Source organism: Gymnoscopelus braueri, assembly GCF_963280865.1.
Source record: "Gymnoscopelus braueri genome assembly, chromosome: 13".
NCBI classification, from domain to species: domain Eukaryota; kingdom Metazoa; phylum Chordata; class Actinopteri; order Myctophiformes; family Myctophidae; genus Gymnoscopelus; species Gymnoscopelus braueri.
This window is the reverse complement of record NC_137615.1, coordinates 5,129,721-5,149,720: the sequence shown is the minus strand read 5'-3', so window position 1 is coordinate 5,149,720 and position 20,000 is coordinate 5,129,721. Positions and strand designations below refer to the sequence as shown.

Sequence of the window (20,000 nt, the reverse complement as noted above, 5' to 3'; positions counted from 1 at the left end):
AGGTGAAGGTGAACGTTTTCAAAAGCATTTAGTGGAGTAAAAGTACAATATTTGGATCCCAGATGTAGTGGAGTAGAAGTAAAAGTATTGGAAATTGGAAATGCTCAAGTAAAGTACAAATACCTCAAAATTGTACTTAAGTACAGTACTTAAGTAAATGTACTTAGTTACTTTACACCACTGCCGCCGAGCAAGCTCAGGTGAGCGAGTCGGCGTGCCGAACGTTGCAAAGTCTGCTTCAGCCGACTAAGAGCCGTTCCGGTTATGCTTATGTCCCGACAGAATCGTTAATCATCCCCAATCCCCCTAGTCTCGGTACCCAAACATGGCCTAGTAGGTTCTTGTGGCCAGAAATACCTGGTGGGTCCGACCGCTACTAAGGTCGCCGGATTGGTGTATCCGACAGTCCCGATGTCGCCGGATTTGACCCGTGGCGAGCGTGTTTTGGGGGCGAGCGTTCTTGTATTCCTGGTCATAAATGCATTATAAGTTCAGAGGAACAGGACATTATAACTACCACAACTTAGTCACTTTAAAAGGGTCTTAAAAGAGTTGTTATGCATGATTATAAGCATTTATAACTAGTGTTATGAAGCCTTACAAGTGCATTATAATGCATTAGAAATGCTATTATAATGCATTATAGACCAGACACAACCTCTAAGTAAAGTGTTACCTGGTATATTGTGCTGTTCTGTTGAGTTTACAGTGACCAGCACTTATTATACAATTATAAACATGTATAATGAATGTTTTAATGCATTGTAAGCACATTATGATGCATTATAAACCCGACCTCAATATACAGTCAGGCATTGAAAAGTTGTTATAGACTTGGAATAAATTCGCTTTGCGAGTTTAACCACATGAACCCAAGCGTCCTTGTTCTGGGGGGCGAAAATAGCAGATCTACAATGTCACCACGTGTGGAGTTGCAACGCGTTGCAAAGATATTTAGTGTAGAGGTGGAAAAGGGAGGCAGTCCAGTAGAGATAGACCAGTGGTTCTCAAACTTTTTCACGTCAAGGACCCCCAAATTGATAAATATTTGGCCGCGGACCCCCATCTGAAAACATGTTGTGCCAGGGACCCCATTTGTGTTTAAAAATCTTCACTAATGTTCAAGATTTTTGGAAAATAGCAGATCTACAAGCTCATAGCGCGGCACTCTGTGCCGCGCTATGAGTTTGTAGATCTGCTATTTTTGAGTAGCCAACGTATAAAAGGTTAAAGTGGTTAAAATGATTGTGATTTTATGTTGACTACTTTTGCTGGGGAACCCCCCCCCCAAGGACCCCTGGGGGTCCCCGGACCCCACTTTGAGAACCACTGAGATAGACCCCTGGGGGACTCCGGTCGACTATGGTGTTTTAAGTATATATTCTAGAAATTCTAGGCACACATTTGACAATGCTCTATGCTGCATGATGCTAAAAACATCATAATGTGAATGAAACATGCAGAATGTGTACGTCAGCATACAACTGCTTGACCTGACCATCATTTTATATCAGACCTCAAACACAACCCAAAAAATCACCCCAAAAAAAAAAAAACATTTCCCCACAAGCAATCTCTAGGGGGGGGGGGGGGGGGGGCAGATTTACATAGGTCACCGATTTCGGTGTAACACGGAATTGCTTCATTTTATGCTCTGTGAAAAATAAAAATAGCAGATCTACAAGCGCTTGTAGATCTGCCAAGTGTTCGCCGAGTGATGTACTGGCGTACGGGGAAGTATAAGTCAGGTTTCGGGTGTTGCGTATAACGTGTGCATCCTCCTGCTAAGGCACTTGACAGCTTCTTCCCCCAAAATGTGACCGACAGTAACCTCTGCACGGCAGTGGCCGATAGTAACCCCACGCACGAGTGAACGAGCCTCGCAGACAAGCAGCTCTCTCTCTCTATGTCTCTCTGTGTGTCTCTCTCTCTCTCTCTCTCTCTCTCTCTCTCTCTGAGTCTTGGGGGCTGGTCCGCATAGCAAGTCTGTGAGGCGAAAGCTGATTGGCTGGGAACGATCACCTCATAGAAAACATTGGTTTACAAATCCAGGCTGCTCCGGTAGCACACACACACACACACACACACACACACACACACACACACACACACACTGGAGCACCCTGACGTTTCCGTAATAATATATCCCTCATTATTTGCGTGATTCAAATACTTTCTTTGTCACATGCTCGTACGTGCACAGTGCACGTGCAGCGAACTTAGTGTCGGTGTGGCAGACTGTGCAACAATTAACGACACACACATATACAGTGCAAAAATATGTCTTAATGCAAGTAAGGTAATGAAAGATGAGAAATACAAGTTATATAATCCACACCTAGGCACTAGTAGCACTAGTGGTGAGTCATAGAGTAGTAAGTAATACAGTTTAAAAACCGTAGTAGCCTCTGTATACCATGTATGTTTGCACCTTCCCTCCAAACAGAGGAGATACAGAATATACACAGTTTAGAAATGCACCGTGCCTGGTTATTGAGGTAGGATATATTATACGTAGTTCTATACGTTACAGCCACAGAAATGCGATCAGTGAGAGAGTCTCTACAAGGTAGAGACAGGCAGGCTGTTTCACTCTCGTTACAATTATTACAATAATTGTTTTGGCCTGAATACTATATAATAATATGCCCACACTAATATTGAGACATTTTTGTTATTGCGATATCACACATAATAACGGCCGTATTGCCACATCCCTCTTTGTCCAGACAGAAATCAATTTGCGACGAAGAAGCCAAGTTGTTTGAAACGTGACTGTGACATAACGTGACCCTGGTGTCAGGCTTGACTATAAGTGCCCTGGGGGGACCATAACTAACAACCACGTAAACCTTATATATCAGTGGTTTTCAACCGTTTCCATGTCAAGGACCCCCAAATTGACACTTATTAGCCTGCGGACCCACATCAGAAAAGATATACCAGGGACCCCCATAAGAGAAGTTTTTTTTACGGCTCTAGCAGTGATTCTCAACCATTTTAATTTAAAGGACCCCCAGTTTGACATGTATTAGGGCTACGGACCCCCATTTAATGGCATTTTTATCTATGGGACCCCAATTTATATTGTAAAATCAATGTTAGTTTAACTGTGAGAGTGTACAAATGGAACCAAATGGACCCGTTAGGGTCCATTTGGTTCCATTTGTACACTCTCACAGTTACAGACACGAAACACATAAGACCCTTATGATAAGGGTCCATTTGGTTCCTAAATATCTATAATTTAACTGGGGACCCCCTGGAACCCCCTCAAGGACCACTGGTTGAGAACCACTGCTATATATACTTAGCTGACAGGGGATTCCCAGGACTCTACACTACCAAATCCAAATCTCTTCGGCGAAGATAGCCGGTCTACCAGCTCAAGCGACGCGTGAACTTGTAGATCGGCTATTTTCGTGGAATGTTCGCCGTGGGTTCGTGTGGTTAAAGATGTTTTCCAGGCATTTAGAACTTTCAAATGGGCTGCCAACCAACTGTGCCACTGTACTTGTTATAATAGTTAATAATACACTTAACATGTAGGGGAAGGCATCTGTGTCATTTTCTAGATTCATTTGGCTATTCAAAAATAGCAGATCTACGAGCTTGTAGATCTGCTATTTTGGAAAAATCTTAGAATATATATTTTTTAGAAGACCTGAGGCCTCGTTCTACAAATGATCTTTTAAGTAAAAAAAATCTTTTAACGGTTTTCCGGAAAAAAAAACGTTGCCATATCAGTGGTGCTCTAATCTTTTCATGTCAAGGACCACCCAAAATTATATGCATTTGGCCACGGACCCCCCATCTCAAAATATTAAGTTCCAGAGACCCCCAGAAGCAAAGATTTGAGTTACTAATGTTTGCTTAAAAATATATATACATTCAAAGATTTGCACACATTTTCACAATAAAAAAAAAAAGAATTGCAGATCTACAAGCTCGTAGCGCTATGAGCTTGTAGATCTGCTATTTTTGAATAGCCAACCAATATGCCATACCATGTATCTAAAAGCCAAAATGACACTAGATGCTTTACTGGTCTTGATGGCTTTTAATCTCAGTGGTGGATGTGAACGTTTTTCTCTTTTTTTTGGTGGGGAGGCAGAAGTGAAAATATTCTATTGGATAACATGGCAGATATGTGGCCAATGAACAGCCCAGAAATGTAATGTCTTCAGTGGTGCTGGGGGGGAGGGGGGAGAGGGGGGGCGGGGATGCCAGTAGATGGATGATGCAAGCTTTGTGGGAGAGGAGCAATGGATGTGTCCTTCAGAACGAGGGCTGCTAAATCCAGGCCAAGTTGATTTCAATGTACTGTACCTGCTCTGAATTTCACATCTGGTTCCTCTGACCAGGTCCAGATAAGATAAAGATAAAGCTTTATTCATCCCTGTGTGGGGGAATTCAGTGTGTCGTAAACGGCAACAGCAGTAAACACAGGATAGGTACAGGTTAGAATAAAGAGATACTGTAGCAATAATATAAAACCAAAATAAATAGACTAGACTGAGATTATACGTCTGCACTCGGTCTGAGTTAATATACGTATGTATCAATGTATATAAGGTATCATTGAGACATCTTGTTTGAAACTATTGTTTTTGTAAAAGAAACTGCAAAAGCTTTATATTTTGATGTACAGTAAATAAAAAGGACAATGTAATTGTAATCATTGCTACAGTGTTTGTTCAGGAACTCTACAAAAATCAGCTTCAGTTTTATAGTGTTCCAGTTAGAATTTAGTTTCATCACTTCTAATTTCACACTTATTTCTCCTGTATCCTGTATGAATGAGGGTCTCTTTCCTGATTGGATACAATTTGTATCCCAACCTGAAATGTTTATTTTGTGTTGTCTTTGTCTTTTCAAAAATAGCTAATATCTACAAGCTCGAGTGCAGCGCTATGAGCTTGTAGATCTGCTATTTTTGAATACCTACATTAAGTATTTTAACACAAAACATCTCCACTCATCAGTGTCCATGGCGTATTGACCGCAGTGTGTTCCCTCTGCTCCTCAGACATGCTCCAGCTCATCAACAACCAGGACATGGAGTTCGGAGGCCTGTTCGACCCCCCGATGCCGCCGCAGCTCTACACAGGACCTCCCCCCCAGGCCCAGCAGGAGCAGCCTCTCCCTGGCCTGACCCGCTCCATCTCCTCCCCTCCTCCTCCTCCATCCACCTCCCTTACACCTCCATCCTCTACATCCTCATCCTCCTCCTCCTCCCCCTCCTCGCTCCAGAGCAGCAGCCCCCACCTGGACGCCCTCCTGGGTCCTCCCATCACCCGCACCAGCTCCTCCACGCCGGACAAGGCCTTCATCAAGCCCCCCCCCACCTTCCAGCAGGCTCCTCTGGCCCAGGTGGTCACCTCCAGCCCCAGGCCGCAGCCGCAGCCGCAGCCGCAGCCGCAGCCGCAGCCGCAGCCGCAGCCGCAGCCGCAGCCGCAGCCGCAGCAGCAGCAGCAGCAGCAGCAGCAGCAGCAGCAGCAGCAGCCACAGGCCCCCAAAGCGGAGCTTCCCCTCCAGCCTGTTCTCAGCCCCCCTGCCCCTCCGGCTGCTGCTGCCGCCCCCCAGACCCCGGCTGCTGTTGCTGCATCCCCTCCTCCTCCTCACGGTTCTCCTGGAGGAGGACGGAGCCCCCCGGTGGTGTTCACCTCCTCCGTGCCCCCCCAGGCCCTGTTCATGTCGTCCCCCGTACCCCAGCAGCAGCAGCTGCAGCAGCAGACGGTTCAGCTCCAGGCTCCGTCGCTGCACCAGGCTCCTCTTCCAACCCTCCAGGCCCACCGGGTGACATACAGCCACCAGAATGGATACACAGGTAAGGACTGTCATTCATGGGTTCTTATTCTGTACCTCATATACATGGGCAACTGGCGGCCCGGGGGCCACATGCGGCCCCCCACCTGCACTTAATGCGGCCCGCAGGTTAATATCGGAATACTGATATATTATTGATTTCAGCTGTTACAATTCCAAACATGTAAACATGACCCGCTTTAATTTCTTCAGTCTATATTAGTAGCTTAAAGGTAGGGTAAGTGATTTGCGTTGGTTAAAATAATTGTTAAATAGCTCTATATTCTGATATACTCATTGCTATAGAGTGTTTGTTCAGTATTAGGAGTCTCCTTGTCTCTCCACCTCTTTATTAAACAGAAAATGCATTTTCGTTTCAGTTTCAGTTTCATTTCCAATTTTATCCAACCAGGACAGAGAACTCAATCAGGATACAGATTAAACAAGTGAAATTGGAAGTGATGACACTAAGAAATGAGCAGACAAAATTGGAACTGGAACACTATACAAATTAAGCTTAAAATGGGTACTTTCTCCTGATTGGCTGAGATTTTGACACCTACCGAAAAATTTATTTTCGGTTTATTAAAGAGCTGGAGAGACAGGGAGACATCTGTTACTGAACAAACACTCTATAGCAATGATTACTATCAGAATACAGTGTTTTAACCTTTTAACAAAATACTTTTTGTTTTAACCAAAAAAAAATCACTTACCCTACCTTTAATGACTAGTATACAAATTATATTGTCTTTTTTATGTACAATGTATTTGTATTTAACTTCATAAAGTTAACATAAGTATAACTAAATGCATTTGAAATTAAATACAAATATAACTTTTCAGCAAAAATAGCAGATCTACAAGCTCAAAACGCGTCGCACAGTGACGCGTTTTAGATTTTAGATCAGCTTGTAGATCGACTTTTCATAGGGGCCAGTTTCGATTTGAAGCCACCTGTAAGTGCTCTTTTAGAGCGGTTTTGTAGGAGAGTAGGGATTTACACTCCTTTACGACTGTTGGTTGGGTGTTCCACATTTTGGTGGCATAGCAGGAGAATGAATTTAACCCCTTGTTTGAGCCAAATCTGGGTTGAACGTAATTAGTGGAGTGTTGTGATTGTGTGACTTTTGTGAAGTATTTTGACAGGTACATGGGTGTCTTTGTGGTGTGGTGTATCTTGTAGGCCAGGCCCATTGCTAGTTGCTGTACTCTGTCCTCTACCCTGAGCCATCCCACACCTAGCAAAGTGAGCAGGGGTTAGATGAGTTGTAGATGTAAGGCCAAGCAGTAGCCTGACTGGTTCCATTGGTATACTGTCAGACTAGTTTTTTGTTTTGTTTTTACTGGTGAAAACTCTTCCAAGACCAACAAATGAACCACTTAAGCCCTACAGTATGTGCCCTACGTACTTCATTGTCCGGAGAATAGTGGTGTGAGCTCGTGTAATTTAGGCTGTTTTTTGAATACTTACCCAAAACACGTATATGCCCTGGTTAATGTGGTTAAAATCTCATCAGAAACAATATATCCGATTAGAATTTCCACCACTCCCATCTTCTATCAAAAAATGCATATGAAGCACACAGCGAGACGCCATCATCCCGCTTTGACAGCGTTCCACGTCGGCAACAGAACCAGACAGCTTGCCAAGTCCTCATGCGTGATACTGGCCGAGGTAGCCCGCCGCTACCAGCCTGCTGTTGCCCCGTCTACCAGCCTGCCGCCCCCCCCCGTCTACCAGCCCGCCAACTAAGCCAGCTGGGAGACGCTTCTCTTGCACCTCAACGTTTAAATATGATTCACTTCAAGTTGGCAGCAGAATCCACCTGACTGGCACGAAGAACCTGAGAAAATAATAATAATGCATGCGATTTATATAGCGCGAGAAGGCCCTGCTGTCACCCCAGGTTTGTGTCTTTGTCCTGGGGACGTCCAGGAGGTTGGTATCACCAGACCTGAGGGAGGGAACGCGTAGCGTTGGAGTGGTTCAGAGAGGTAGTTCAGAGAGGTGGTTGTTGAGGGTCTTGTACAGTAGGTGGTGATCAGCAAAAAGTACAAAAATGTTTTACTTAAGTAAAAGTATCAATACTGCAATGTAGAAATACTCCGTTACAAGTGAAAGTCCGGATTCAAAATGTACTTGAGTAAGTACAAAGGTATTGGCATCAAAATGTACTTAAAGTACCATAAGTAAAAGTACTCATCATGCAGATTGTCCCATTTCAAATCTTTTAAAAATAAGCCGATCTACAAGCTCACAATGTCTGCTCTTTTTGTTTCTGTTTCATCACTTCCAAATTTCACTTGTTAATCCGTTATCCTGTATGAGTTATTTTCTCTCCTGATTCAATCAGATTGGTATCCTGAATATTCAGAATATAGGGATATTTAACACTTAATTTAAGAAAATATCACTTACACCGCCTGTAATTTTCAAACGGAAATTGGAACACATTTTCAAGAGCAAAAGGGTAGATGCGACTGGTTGTGATTTATGTTGACATTTTGACCATAGAGCTGTAAATACAGCTACATGTGAGTCTGTTGAAAGACCTTTATTTGCAACACAGGACTTTGTTTGGCCACAATGGAAAAATGTGCACATTAAACATTTATTACTAATGATTTGGCTTTGATGGTGTCATCCCATAGCCTAGTAGGTGAATGTCTTTTTGCCAGACCCAGGGGGTCGGGCCTACATGAGGCTTTGTCGGTCCCCCTCTCCAAACGTTTTCGTCCATACATGGGCATAAAAGAGGTCTGTCTTCTGTCCTCTTTTTGATTGGCCAAGCTTAGCGTGACGTAGTGCTCTGATCTTTCAACCACTAGGGGTCTGGCAGTACCAGGTCTCCTGGTTCCCTTTTTTGGGCGGTGTAGCCGCCCCTATAAGTGGGGTTGGGACACCTCATTAGCTGTACTGTGATTGGCTCATTAGTACACCCCTAGCTGTACTGTGATTGGCTGACTCTATTGGCTGACTCTATTCAGCACTGTGATTGGCTAGCGAGACACATGATGACATTAATAACCTATAAATAGGATTATGCACTTAAAAAAATCCATATTTTTTTGAAGTGAGATTCCATCACTGTGATGACCACACCGCCCACTTCACACTGGGTGTGATTTTTTTAATCACACTCAATCAATCAGTCACCGGACTCGGACTGATTGATTGTCCCCATGGTGATTGTCCCCATGTGACACGTGGACTGGCACCACATGTTCCCAGCAGACACTAGACAGATCTGGGGACAGGTACACTAGTGAAATATTAGATCTGGGGACAGGTACACTAGTGAAATATTAGACAGAAACGACTGTTGAAACGGAACATGTGAAAATATTCTCATCGTTGTGGGGAAGACTAAATAAACAATACTTAACTTTTGTACGTGATCTTGCCAAATATTTGATTGAGTCGGAGAAAGAGAGAAGGGAGCACATATGTTTGGCAAAGGAAAAACACCCAAACAAGGTGTCCTTTGATACGAATGGGTGACAACATGAATTGAAATGTCCAAAAAAGGGAAGAGAGAGACCAAGGCACTCTTGTGGAAAAATTTAAAAGCCTTTTAATAGTCTGGCAAATGCATGTCAGGAATAAAAAAACACACCTACGCGTTGTTGCGGCAACAATGCCTTCATCAGGGTGTTTTGATTGAGTTATTTGATCCTGGGAATTCCCGCAGTGTATTTATCCCTTTCAAACACGCACACACACACGCACACGCACACACACACACACACACACACACACACACACACACACACACACACACACACACACACACACACACACACACACACACACACACACACACACACGCAGGAATCCCCACATGCTTCTTGGTTGCAGGTCCACACGGTCGTAAACCAAGAGGTCTTTATTTATGGTGTGTTTAGTGTTGTCACAGCGGTTTATGTGGCCTGACGTAGTCATGAGCAGATTAATAATAATAATAAAACATAATGACACGAGTACAGTGAGTCACCCCTCACCCAGGACTCCTCTTAGTCACCTCCTCCTCTGATTATTTGAGCCAAGGCTTCAGGCAATTCGTCCATTTCCCATGTCGTCAGGGCCACTTTTGTGCTAGTTTACTGGTTTGTAGTTCTGTTCGATTGACTTAACGTCGGAGTGGTTGGCTCTCTCAAAGCAGAACTACAAGTGAAATGGCTGCCAAAGTGGGGTCAGCCACGGCGTTCCTTTCCCATTGGCTGACTGACGCCCGGTCAAAGTTGACCAATTATTGAACTCCACACTTAGAAAGACACACGTGTCGACGAACGCCAGTGTCGACTCGAAGGTATGAGTAAGCAGCACAGAGTTATTATTATAATAATAATTGAATTGACCGAGTGTAACCAAACGTGTACAAACTACAGAGTTGTATTGGAGAAGTAAACTTTGTGTTTGGTGACCAGTGACCTATGACCTCAGGCTACTGAGTGTGCCGCCATGTGTTCCTGTCAATACAGAGTGACAGCTGTCAAAGAGAGTTCTGCATAGTTTGTGTGTTAGCTCTTGTGACCATGTAGAGAAACGTCAACAAACAAACTATCGCTTGACTTCACAGGTTTTGGGTTACTCCTTGTAGTCGGAAAAGAACCCAACGACAGGGTGAGCACACAAACACAGGCTCTGATAGGTCAGGATAGAGGGCTGTGACACTCTTTCTAAAGCCTCTTGACACGCACATACTGTTTGTGTGACCGTGCTCTAAGTCAGGTGGCATTGCCAGTCTGCCACTGATTATTCAAAAATAATTGCCATTATCTCAAATAATTGCGACGATTATGTAATAATTGTGACGGGCCAATAACAGTGCCCAGCCCTCTGATAAGGGAGGTCAGAGGTCACCCACTGACTGACATCATCAGACCACTGATAAGATAAGCGTTCAGTCACCTATTAGCCTGCAAACAAACCATCATGTTATACAGCTATTAGCCTGCAAACAAACCATCGTGTTATACAGCTACTGTATTAGCCTGCAAACAAACCATCATGTTACACAGCTATTAGCCTGCAAACAAACCATCATGTTATACAGCTATTAGCCTGCAAACAAACCATCGTGTTATACAGCTATTAGCCTGCAAACAAACCATCATGTTATACAGCTATTAGCCTGCAAACAAACCATCGTGTTATACAGCTACTGTATTAGCCTGCAAACAAACCATCATGTTACACAGCTATTAGCCTGCAAACAAACCATCATGTTATACAGCTATTAGCCTGCAAACAAACCATCATGTTACACAGCTATTAGCCTGCAAACAAACCATCATGTTATACAGCTATTAGCCTGCAAACAAACCATCGTGTTATACAGCTACTGTATTAGCCTGCAAACAAACCATCATGTTACACAGCTATTAGCCTGCAAACAAACCATCATGTTATACAGCTATTAGCCTGCAAACAAACCATCATGTTATACAGCTATTAGCCTGCAAACAAACCATCATGTTATACAACTATTAGCCTGCAAACAAACCATCATGTTATACAGCTATTAGCCTGCAAACAAACCATCATGTTATACAGCTATTAGCCTGCAAACAAACCATCATGTTACACAGCTATTAGCCTGCAAACAAACCATCATGTTATACAGCTTCAGATTACGTCTAGATAGGGCTAGTGGTCTGGGCACTAACTAAGGACAAACTTGAATATCTCGATACGTAGGTATATTATTGTGGGGATTCGTTCACAAAAGTATTTACACAATGAGATTTGTGATACATATTCATCAGTAATGGCTATTGTAATAATTAACATATTCACTGCCAGGGGCTTTCTAATGCTGACAGGTAGCTTCTGCCAGCATTCTGACAAATTTTTCAAGAACCACATAATATTTGTCTCCAGTATGATCAATCCCCTGATGGTTGATAATCACAGAGGGTTTCACTGTGCTTCTTCTCTTGTTATACCCAGTTGAAAATAGCATGTTTTGCCAAAAAGACATAGTAAAACACAGGAGCCGAGATACAGAATATTTCCCAAATACTTTAACCAGGAAGTGAAGGAGCAGTAAATCTTTGGATCGCGATATTCAATAACAGTGCCCAGCCCTCTGATAAGGGAGGTCAGAGGTCACCCACTGACTGACATCATCAGACCACTGATAAGATAAGCGTTCAGTCACCTATTAGCCTGCAAACAAACCATCATGTTATACAGCTATTAGCCTGCAAACAAACCATCGTGTTATACAGCTACTGTATTAGCCTGCAAACAAACCATCATGTTACACAGCTATTAGCCTGCAAACAAACCATCATGTTATACAGCTATTAGCCTGCAAACAAACCATCGTGTTATACAGCTATTAGCCTGCAAACAAACCATCATGTTATACAGCTATTAGCCTGCAAACAAACCATCGTGTTATACAGCTACTGTATTAGCCTGCAAACAAACCATCATGTTACACAGCTATTAGCCTGCAAACAAACCATCATGTTATACAGCTATTAGCCTGCAAACAAACCATCATGTTACACAGCTATTAGCCTGCAAACAAACCATCATGTTATACAGCTATTAGCCTGCAAACAAACCATCGTGTTATACAGCTACTGTATTAGCCTGCAAACAAACCATCATGTTACACAGCTATTAGCCTGCAAACAAACCATCATGTTATACAGCTATTAGCCTGCAAACAAACCATCATGTTATACAGCTATTAGCCTGCAAACAAACCATCATGTTATACAACTATTAGCCTGCAAACAAACCATCATGTTATACAGCTATTAGCCTGCAAACAAACCATCATGTTATACAGCTATTAGCCTGCAAACAAACCATCATGTTACACAGCTATTAGCCTGCAAACAAACCATCATGTTATACAGCTTCAGATTACGTCTAGATAGGGCTAGTGGTCTGGGCACTAACTAAGGACAAACTTGAATATCTCGATACGTAGGTATATTATTGTGGGGATTCGTTCACAAAAGTATTTACACAATGAGATTTGTGATACATATTCATCAGTAATGGCTATTGTAATAATTAACATATTCACTGCCAGGGGCTTTCTAATGCTGACAGGTAGCTTCTGCCAGCATTCTGACAAATTTTTCAAGAACCACATAATATTTGTCTCCAGTATGATCAATCCCCTGATGGTTGATAATCACAGAGGGTTTCACTGTGCTTCTTCTCTTGTTATACCCAGTTGAAAATAGCATGTTTTGCCAAAAAGACATAGTAAAACACAGGAGCCGAGATACAGAATATTTCCCAAATACTTTAACCAGGAAGTGAAGGAGCAGTAAATCTTTGGATCGCGATATTCAATAACAGTGCCCAGCCCTCTGATAAGGGAGGTCAGAGGTCACCCACTGACTGACATCATCAGACCACTGATAAGATAAGCGTTCAGTCACCTATTAGCCTGCAAACAAACCATCATGTTATACAGCTATTAGCCTGCAAACAAACCATCGTGTTATACAGCTACTGTATTAGCCTGCAAACAAACCATCATGTTACACAGCTATTAGCCTGCAAACAAACCATCATGTTATACAGCTATTAGCCTGCAAACAAACCATCGTGTTATACAGCTATTAGCCTGCAAACAAACCATCATGTTATACAGCTATTAGCCTGCAAACAAACCATCGTGTTATACAGCTACTGTATTAGCCTGCAAACAAACCATCATGTTACACAGCTATTAGCCTGCAAACAAACCATCATGTTATACAGCTATTAGCCTGCAAACAAACCATCATGTTACACAGCTATTAGCCTGCAAACAAACCATCATGTTATACAGCTATTAGCCTGCAAACAAACCATCGTGTTATACAGCTACTGTATTAGCCTGCAAACAAACCATCATGTTACACAGCTATTAGCCTGCAAACAAACCATCATGTTATACAGCTATTAGCCTGCAAACAAACCATCATGTTATACAGCTATTAGCCTGCAAACAAACCATCATGTTATACAACTATTAGCCTGCAAACAAACCATCATGTTATACAGCTATTAGCCTGCAAACAAACCATCATGTTATACAGCTATTAGCCTGCAAACAAACCATCATGTTACACAGCTATTAGCCTGCAAACAAACCATCATGTTATACAGCTTCAGATTACGTCTAGATAGGGCTAGTGGTCTGGGCACTAACTAAGGACAAACTTGAATATCTCGATACGTAGGTATATTATTGTGGGGATTCGTTCACAAAAGTATTTACACAATGAGATTTGTGATACATATTCATCAGTAATGGCTATTGTAATAATTAACATATTCACTGCCAGGGGCTTTCTAATGCTGACAGGTAGCTTCTGCCAGCATTCTGACAAATTTTTCAAGAACCACATAATATTTGTCTCCAGTATGATCAATCCCCTGATGGTTGATAATCACAGAGGGTTTCACTGTGCTTCTTCTCTTGTTATACCCAGTTGAAAATAGCATGTTTTGCCAAAAAGACATAGTAAAACACAGGAGCCGAGATACAGAATATTTCCCAAATACTTTAACCAGGAAGTGAAGGAGCAGTAAATCTTTGGATCGCGATATTCAATAACAGTGCCCAGCCCTCTGATAAGGGAGGTCAGAGGTCACCCACTGACTGACATCATCAGACCACTGATAAGATAAGCGTTCAGTCACCTATTAGCCTGCAAACAAACCATCATGTTATACAGCTATTAGCCTGCAAACAAACCATCGTGTTATACAGCTACTGTATTAGCCTGCAAACAAACCATCATGTTACACAGCTATTAGCCTGCAAACAAACCATCATGTTATACAGCTATTAGCCTGCAAACAAACCATCGTGTTATACAGCTATTAGCCTGCAAACAAACCATCATGTTATACAGCTATTAGCCTGCAAACAAACCATCGTGTTATACAGCTACTGTATTAGCCTGCAAACAAACCATCATGTTACACAGCTATTAGCCTGCAAACAAACCATCATGTTATACAGCTATTAGCCTGCAAACAAACCATCATGTTACACAGCTATTAGCCTGCAAACAAACCATCATGTTATACAGCTATTAGCCTGCAAACAAACCATCGTGTTATACAGCTACTGTATTAGCCTGCAAACAAACCATCATGTTACACAGCTATTAGCCTGCAAACAAACCATCATGTTATACAGCTATTAGCCTGCAAACAAACCATCATGTTATACAGCTATTAGCCTGCAAACAAACCATCATGTTATACAACTATTAGCCTGCAAACAAACCATCATGTTATACAGCTATTAGCCTGCAAACAAACCATCATGTTATACAGCTATTAGCCTGCAAACAAACCATCATGTTACACAGCTATTAGCCTGCAAACAAACCATCATGTTATACAGCTTCAGATTACGTCTAGATAGGGCTAGTGGTCTGGGCACTAACTAAGGACAAACTTGAATATCTCGATACGTAGGTATATTATTGTGGGGATTCGTTCACAAAAGTATTTACACAATGAGATTTGTGATACATATTCATCAGTAATGGCTATTGTAATAATTAACATATTCACTGCCAGGGGCTTTCTAATGCTGACAGGTAGCTTCTGCCAGCATTCTGACAAATTTTTCAAGAACCACATAATATTTGTCTCCAGTATGATCAATCCCCTGATGGTTGATAATCACAGAGGGTTTCACTGTGCTTCTTCTCTTGTTATACCCAGTTGAAAATAGCATGTTTTGCCAAAAAGACATAGTAAAACACAGGAGCCGAGATACAGAATATTTCCCAAATACTTTAACCAGGAAGTGAAGGAGCAGTAAATCTTTGGATCGCGTTATTTTTTTAAATTTTTTTAATGATGGAGATCTCCGTAAATGGCGGTGAATGTGTCAAGTAAAGTCAAATAATAGAACAGCTAGAACGGTCAGATAAGTTTAGAAAAAAACATTTTACTGTAAAAAGAAGAAAAAGCATCACATACTCTGGCTCAATATTACGTTTATTTGACTGAATCAATGTTTTGAATCTACGCTTTTCTTTTCCAGCTGTCAATCAAGCCAGCAGCCAACCAATGGTCACCTTGTCGTCGTCGTCTCCCAGGGTTCAGCCAATGGCCATCCAGACTCACGTCCAGGGGCTGACCGCCACCACCGCCCTGCTGACCACCACCCACAGCACCCCCATACAGACCATCGCCCCCCATATGCAGCAAGTACCCGTACGTCTGTGTGTGTGTGTGTGTTATATAGGTTAAAATAGTTTTGGATTTTTCATTTTAGTTTAGTTTTAGTTGGTTTTGACATTTTTTGTTCTAATTCCGTTAGTTTGAATTTGTTTCTAGAGCGGACTTGCAAATTTTTATTAGTTTTCAATTTTGATAATGCTATAGTTTTTATTCGTTTTTGTGTTTTAAATTTTATACCGTTGTTTTCAATCCTGCACCAAATAAACAAATAAGTCAGGTGCAGGATAGAAAGGGGCCAGAGTAAGTATCATGTAATAAAAACTCAAGAAAATATATATAATATTTTTTTAATCGTTTCAGTTAGTTATCGTATTTTTTATTTTATTATAAAAAAAATGTCTTCCAGTTAACGAAAAGGTTTTTTCAATTTTAGTTTTCGTTATTTTGTTAGTAACTATAATAACCTTGGTGTGTGAGTGTGTGTTACTATACTAGACCAAATGTCCCCACAACTATAGTAACTATAGAAATAGACGTTGTATGGACCATTGTCCTGGTCCTCACGAGAGAAATGGTTGTTTTATGTTTAAAAATGAATGTTAGAGATTTGGGTTTACGGATGTTCAGTCATACAGACTGTATGACTGTACAGACTGTCATACTTCCGTATGACGGAAGCATTTGAGAATTGTGGGAGGCAACAGTCTGGCTCGCGAGACTGGTATTGATGTGGATAATATGAAAAGGTTTGACATGATCTCTCTTCCTTACTGTGTGCGTGTGCGTGTGCGTGTGCGTGTGTGTGCGTGTGTGTGCGCGCGTGTGTCAGGTGTTGCTCCAGCCCCAGTTCATCAAGGCAGAGTCTCTGCTCTACACCACTCTGAAACATGACAACTGCATAGTGACCACCTCTCTACCCAACACCACCTCCACCACCACCTCTCTACAGGTTAGTGCATAGTGACCACCTCTCTGCCCAACACCACCTCCACCACCACCTCTCTACAGGTTAGTGCAGGGGTCTTCAACGTTCTTCAGGCCAAGGACCCCCTAGCTGAGAGAGAGATGAAGCAGGGACCCCCTCCTCTATATTGTATAAAATTGTGTTGTAGATTGTAGATTAAACTTGGCAAAAATAGCCAACCTACTCAAGCTCACAACGCTTCGCACTGCGAGGCGTTGTGAGCTTGAAGATCTGCAACTTATTTCTGGCTGCGTTTGCCCACCGCCAGCAATTCTTTTACCTTTCAACTGGTCACAGAAAATGTATATTCATTAAGATTGCTTGTCCGATCGTTGGTAAACACACACGCTATCCGTGTGCCTCGCCCAGAGAAAAAATATTCCAACCGCGATCGGCCCCTTCTCTTGTAGCAGCATGTGAATATACCATTTCTCGCCAAAGATGCTACGCTTTTCTTACCTTTTCAACTGGCCACAGAAAATGTATATCCCTTATGATCGTTTGTCCGAATGTTTGTAAACACACACGGTATGTGTGTCAGTGTTGATTTTGACAGCAAATTTTGATGTAGTTTTAGTCATAGTCTTTTGAATAAACTTCCATTTAGTTTTAGTCATATTTTAGTCATCTGAAATGTTTTAGTTTTTTGTCTAGTTTCAGTCGACTAAATATCATAAGATTATAGTCGACTAAATCTACAGTTGATTTAGTCGACTAAAATGTATGTTGGCGGTGCCTTGATGGTGTCGTAATGGCTGATTTTACACTTGGTTGCGTGCTGAAAATAGCAGATCTACAAGTTTATAAAACTGTACAAAAAAAGTTATGTCCAAATGGCCCACTCCTCATTGTTTTGTCTCCTCCTCCTCCTGTTTCTCCTCCTCTCTCTAGGCTCTGATGGGCGGCGGCACCATCCTGACCACCATGCCCCTCATGATGGACACGGACAAGCTGCCCATCAACCGCATCGCCATCAGCGGGAAGCACATGGGCGTGCCCTACAAGGGCGAGAAGCGCACGGCCCACAACGCCATCGAGAAGCGCTACCGCTCCTCCATCAACGACAAGATCAACGAGCTCAAGGACCTGGTGGCGGGCACCGAGGCCAAGGTGACCAAAGTACTCAAATGTTTTACTTAAGTAAAAGTATCAATACCGCAATGTAGAAGTACTCCGTTACAAGTAAAAGTCCCGAATTAAAGATGTACTTGAGTAAAAGTACAAAAGTATTTTGGTATCTAAATGTACTTAAAGTACCAAAAGTAAAAGTACTAAAATGTTTGAAAATAGCAGATCTACAAGCTCGCAACGCGTCGCGATGCAACGCGCTGTGAGCTTTATAGATCTTCTATTTTCAAATAGCCTAGGTATAAAATAGGGGATTCAATGAGAACCACTGGTTTGTACAGTATTTAAAACCTGGTGTTGGGTAGAGGGACACCTACTGGTCGACAAGGAGTACTGCCTCAACGAGCCCAACATCTCTTGTCTCGTTGAGAGATAGAGATCTCTCAAACCTTGTTCCAAATGGACCCTTACAGGTCTGTAACTCCGAGAGTGTACTGTCCCCGTAGCTCAACAAGCTTGTCTTTCTGCTGTCTGTCTGTCCCCGTAGCTCAACAAGTCGGCCGTGTTGCGGAAGGCCATCGACTACATCCGCTACATACAGCAGACCAACCAGAAGCTCAAACAGGAGAACATCGCTCTCAAAATGGCCGCTCAGAAAAACAGTGAGTTCTCACGCCCGCCCCCCCTCCCCTCATCCCATGTCATGTCATTTCTTCTGCTGCAGCTCGCTCACGTAAACCACTGTACTTTTCTTTAAGCGGCACGTTTAAAACCTTTTCTATTGCTTCAAAAAGAACTGAAATGACATGGTTGTGGAGAGAGATGACCCTGTGATCTCCTCTATAACCTTCATTTCACCAGTAATATATACTTTTCACAAATTCCATGATATAACTTGATACATAGTTTTTTGTATTGTCCCTGTCAATTAAACAAATGCATTACATTGTAATCAGTGAGGGCAGTTTAACTTTTGCTTGGAGATCATTCCAAGCCCATGATGGTCCAAAGTAAAATAGCACGGCACCGAGTGCCGCGCTATGAGCTTGTAGATCTGCTATTTTTGAAAAATCGTGAAAATGTTTGCAAATCTTTGAATATATATTTTTTTTACTCAAATCTTTGCTTCTGGGAGTCCCTGGAACAAAATATGTTGAGATGGAGGGGTGGTAGAAATACATCCTCGGACAAATACATATGAAAAAGTTTGAGAGCCACTGATATTATAGCAACAAAGTAAAAAAAAAAAAAAACAGTTAGGATTTAGAAGACATTTGTAGAATCTCCAGAAGCAAAGATTTGAGTTAAAAATGTTTCACGAAAAGAAAAAGAAAAAAAAAGCAGATCTACAAGCTCGTAGCAGGCACTCGGTGCCGCGCTATGAGCTTGTAGATCTGTTATTTTTTAATAGACAAAGAAATCTTAAAATGACACAGATGCGTTCCCGGATTGAAGGGGGCTCGACATAGTGCAACCAAGCGTTTGATCTGAGGGTGTGAGTGAGTGAAGTTAACCCATTGATACCTGGAACGCATCTGTGTCACTTTAGATGTCTTTGGCTATTCAAAAATAGCAGATATACAAGCTCATAGCGCGGCACCGAGTGCCGCGCTATGAACTTGTAGATCTGCTATTTTTGAAAAATCGTGAAAAAATTTTTTTTTGATTTTTTTCCAAAATTTTTTAGGATTTAGATTTTTTTAAAGAATCGCTTCATCAGAACAAACAGAACATCTCTGCTCTCTCTCTCTCTCGTCGTCATCAGAGTCTCTGAAGGACCTGGTGGCCATGGAGGTGGACGGCCAGCCCGAGGTGAAGGCGGAGCTGCCCACGCCCCCCGCCTCGGACGTGGGATCCCCCTCCTCCTACTCCTCCCACTGTGGCAGCGACTCGGAGCCAGACAGCCCCATGGCAGAGGACGCCAAGGTAACACCCCCCCCCCAACCCAACCCAAGAACCTTCACACAGACAAGGAGAGAGCCC

The 20,000-nt window shown here is 42.4% G+C and overlaps 1 protein-coding gene across 2 annotated transcripts in view; it reads left to right on the top strand.

The window, feature by feature from the left end:
- Positions 1–20,000, top strand: part of srebf1 (sterol regulatory element binding transcription factor 1) — a 45,962-nt gene that overhangs the window by 1,987 nt on the left and 23,975 nt on the right. For both annotated transcript variants that reach the window (XM_080448066.1, XM_080448065.1), the window contains exons 2-7: positions 5,030–5,830; positions 15,846–16,018; positions 16,815–16,934; positions 17,841–18,059; positions 18,565–18,679; positions 19,783–19,943. In XM_080448066.1, the coding sequence (XP_080304192.1) occupies positions 5,030–5,830; positions 15,846–16,018; positions 16,815–16,934; positions 17,841–18,059; positions 18,565–18,679; positions 19,783–19,943 (1,589 nt within the window). The remainder of the gene's footprint in view (positions 1–5,029; positions 5,831–15,845; positions 16,019–16,814; positions 16,935–17,840; positions 18,060–18,564; positions 18,680–19,782; positions 19,944–20,000) is intronic.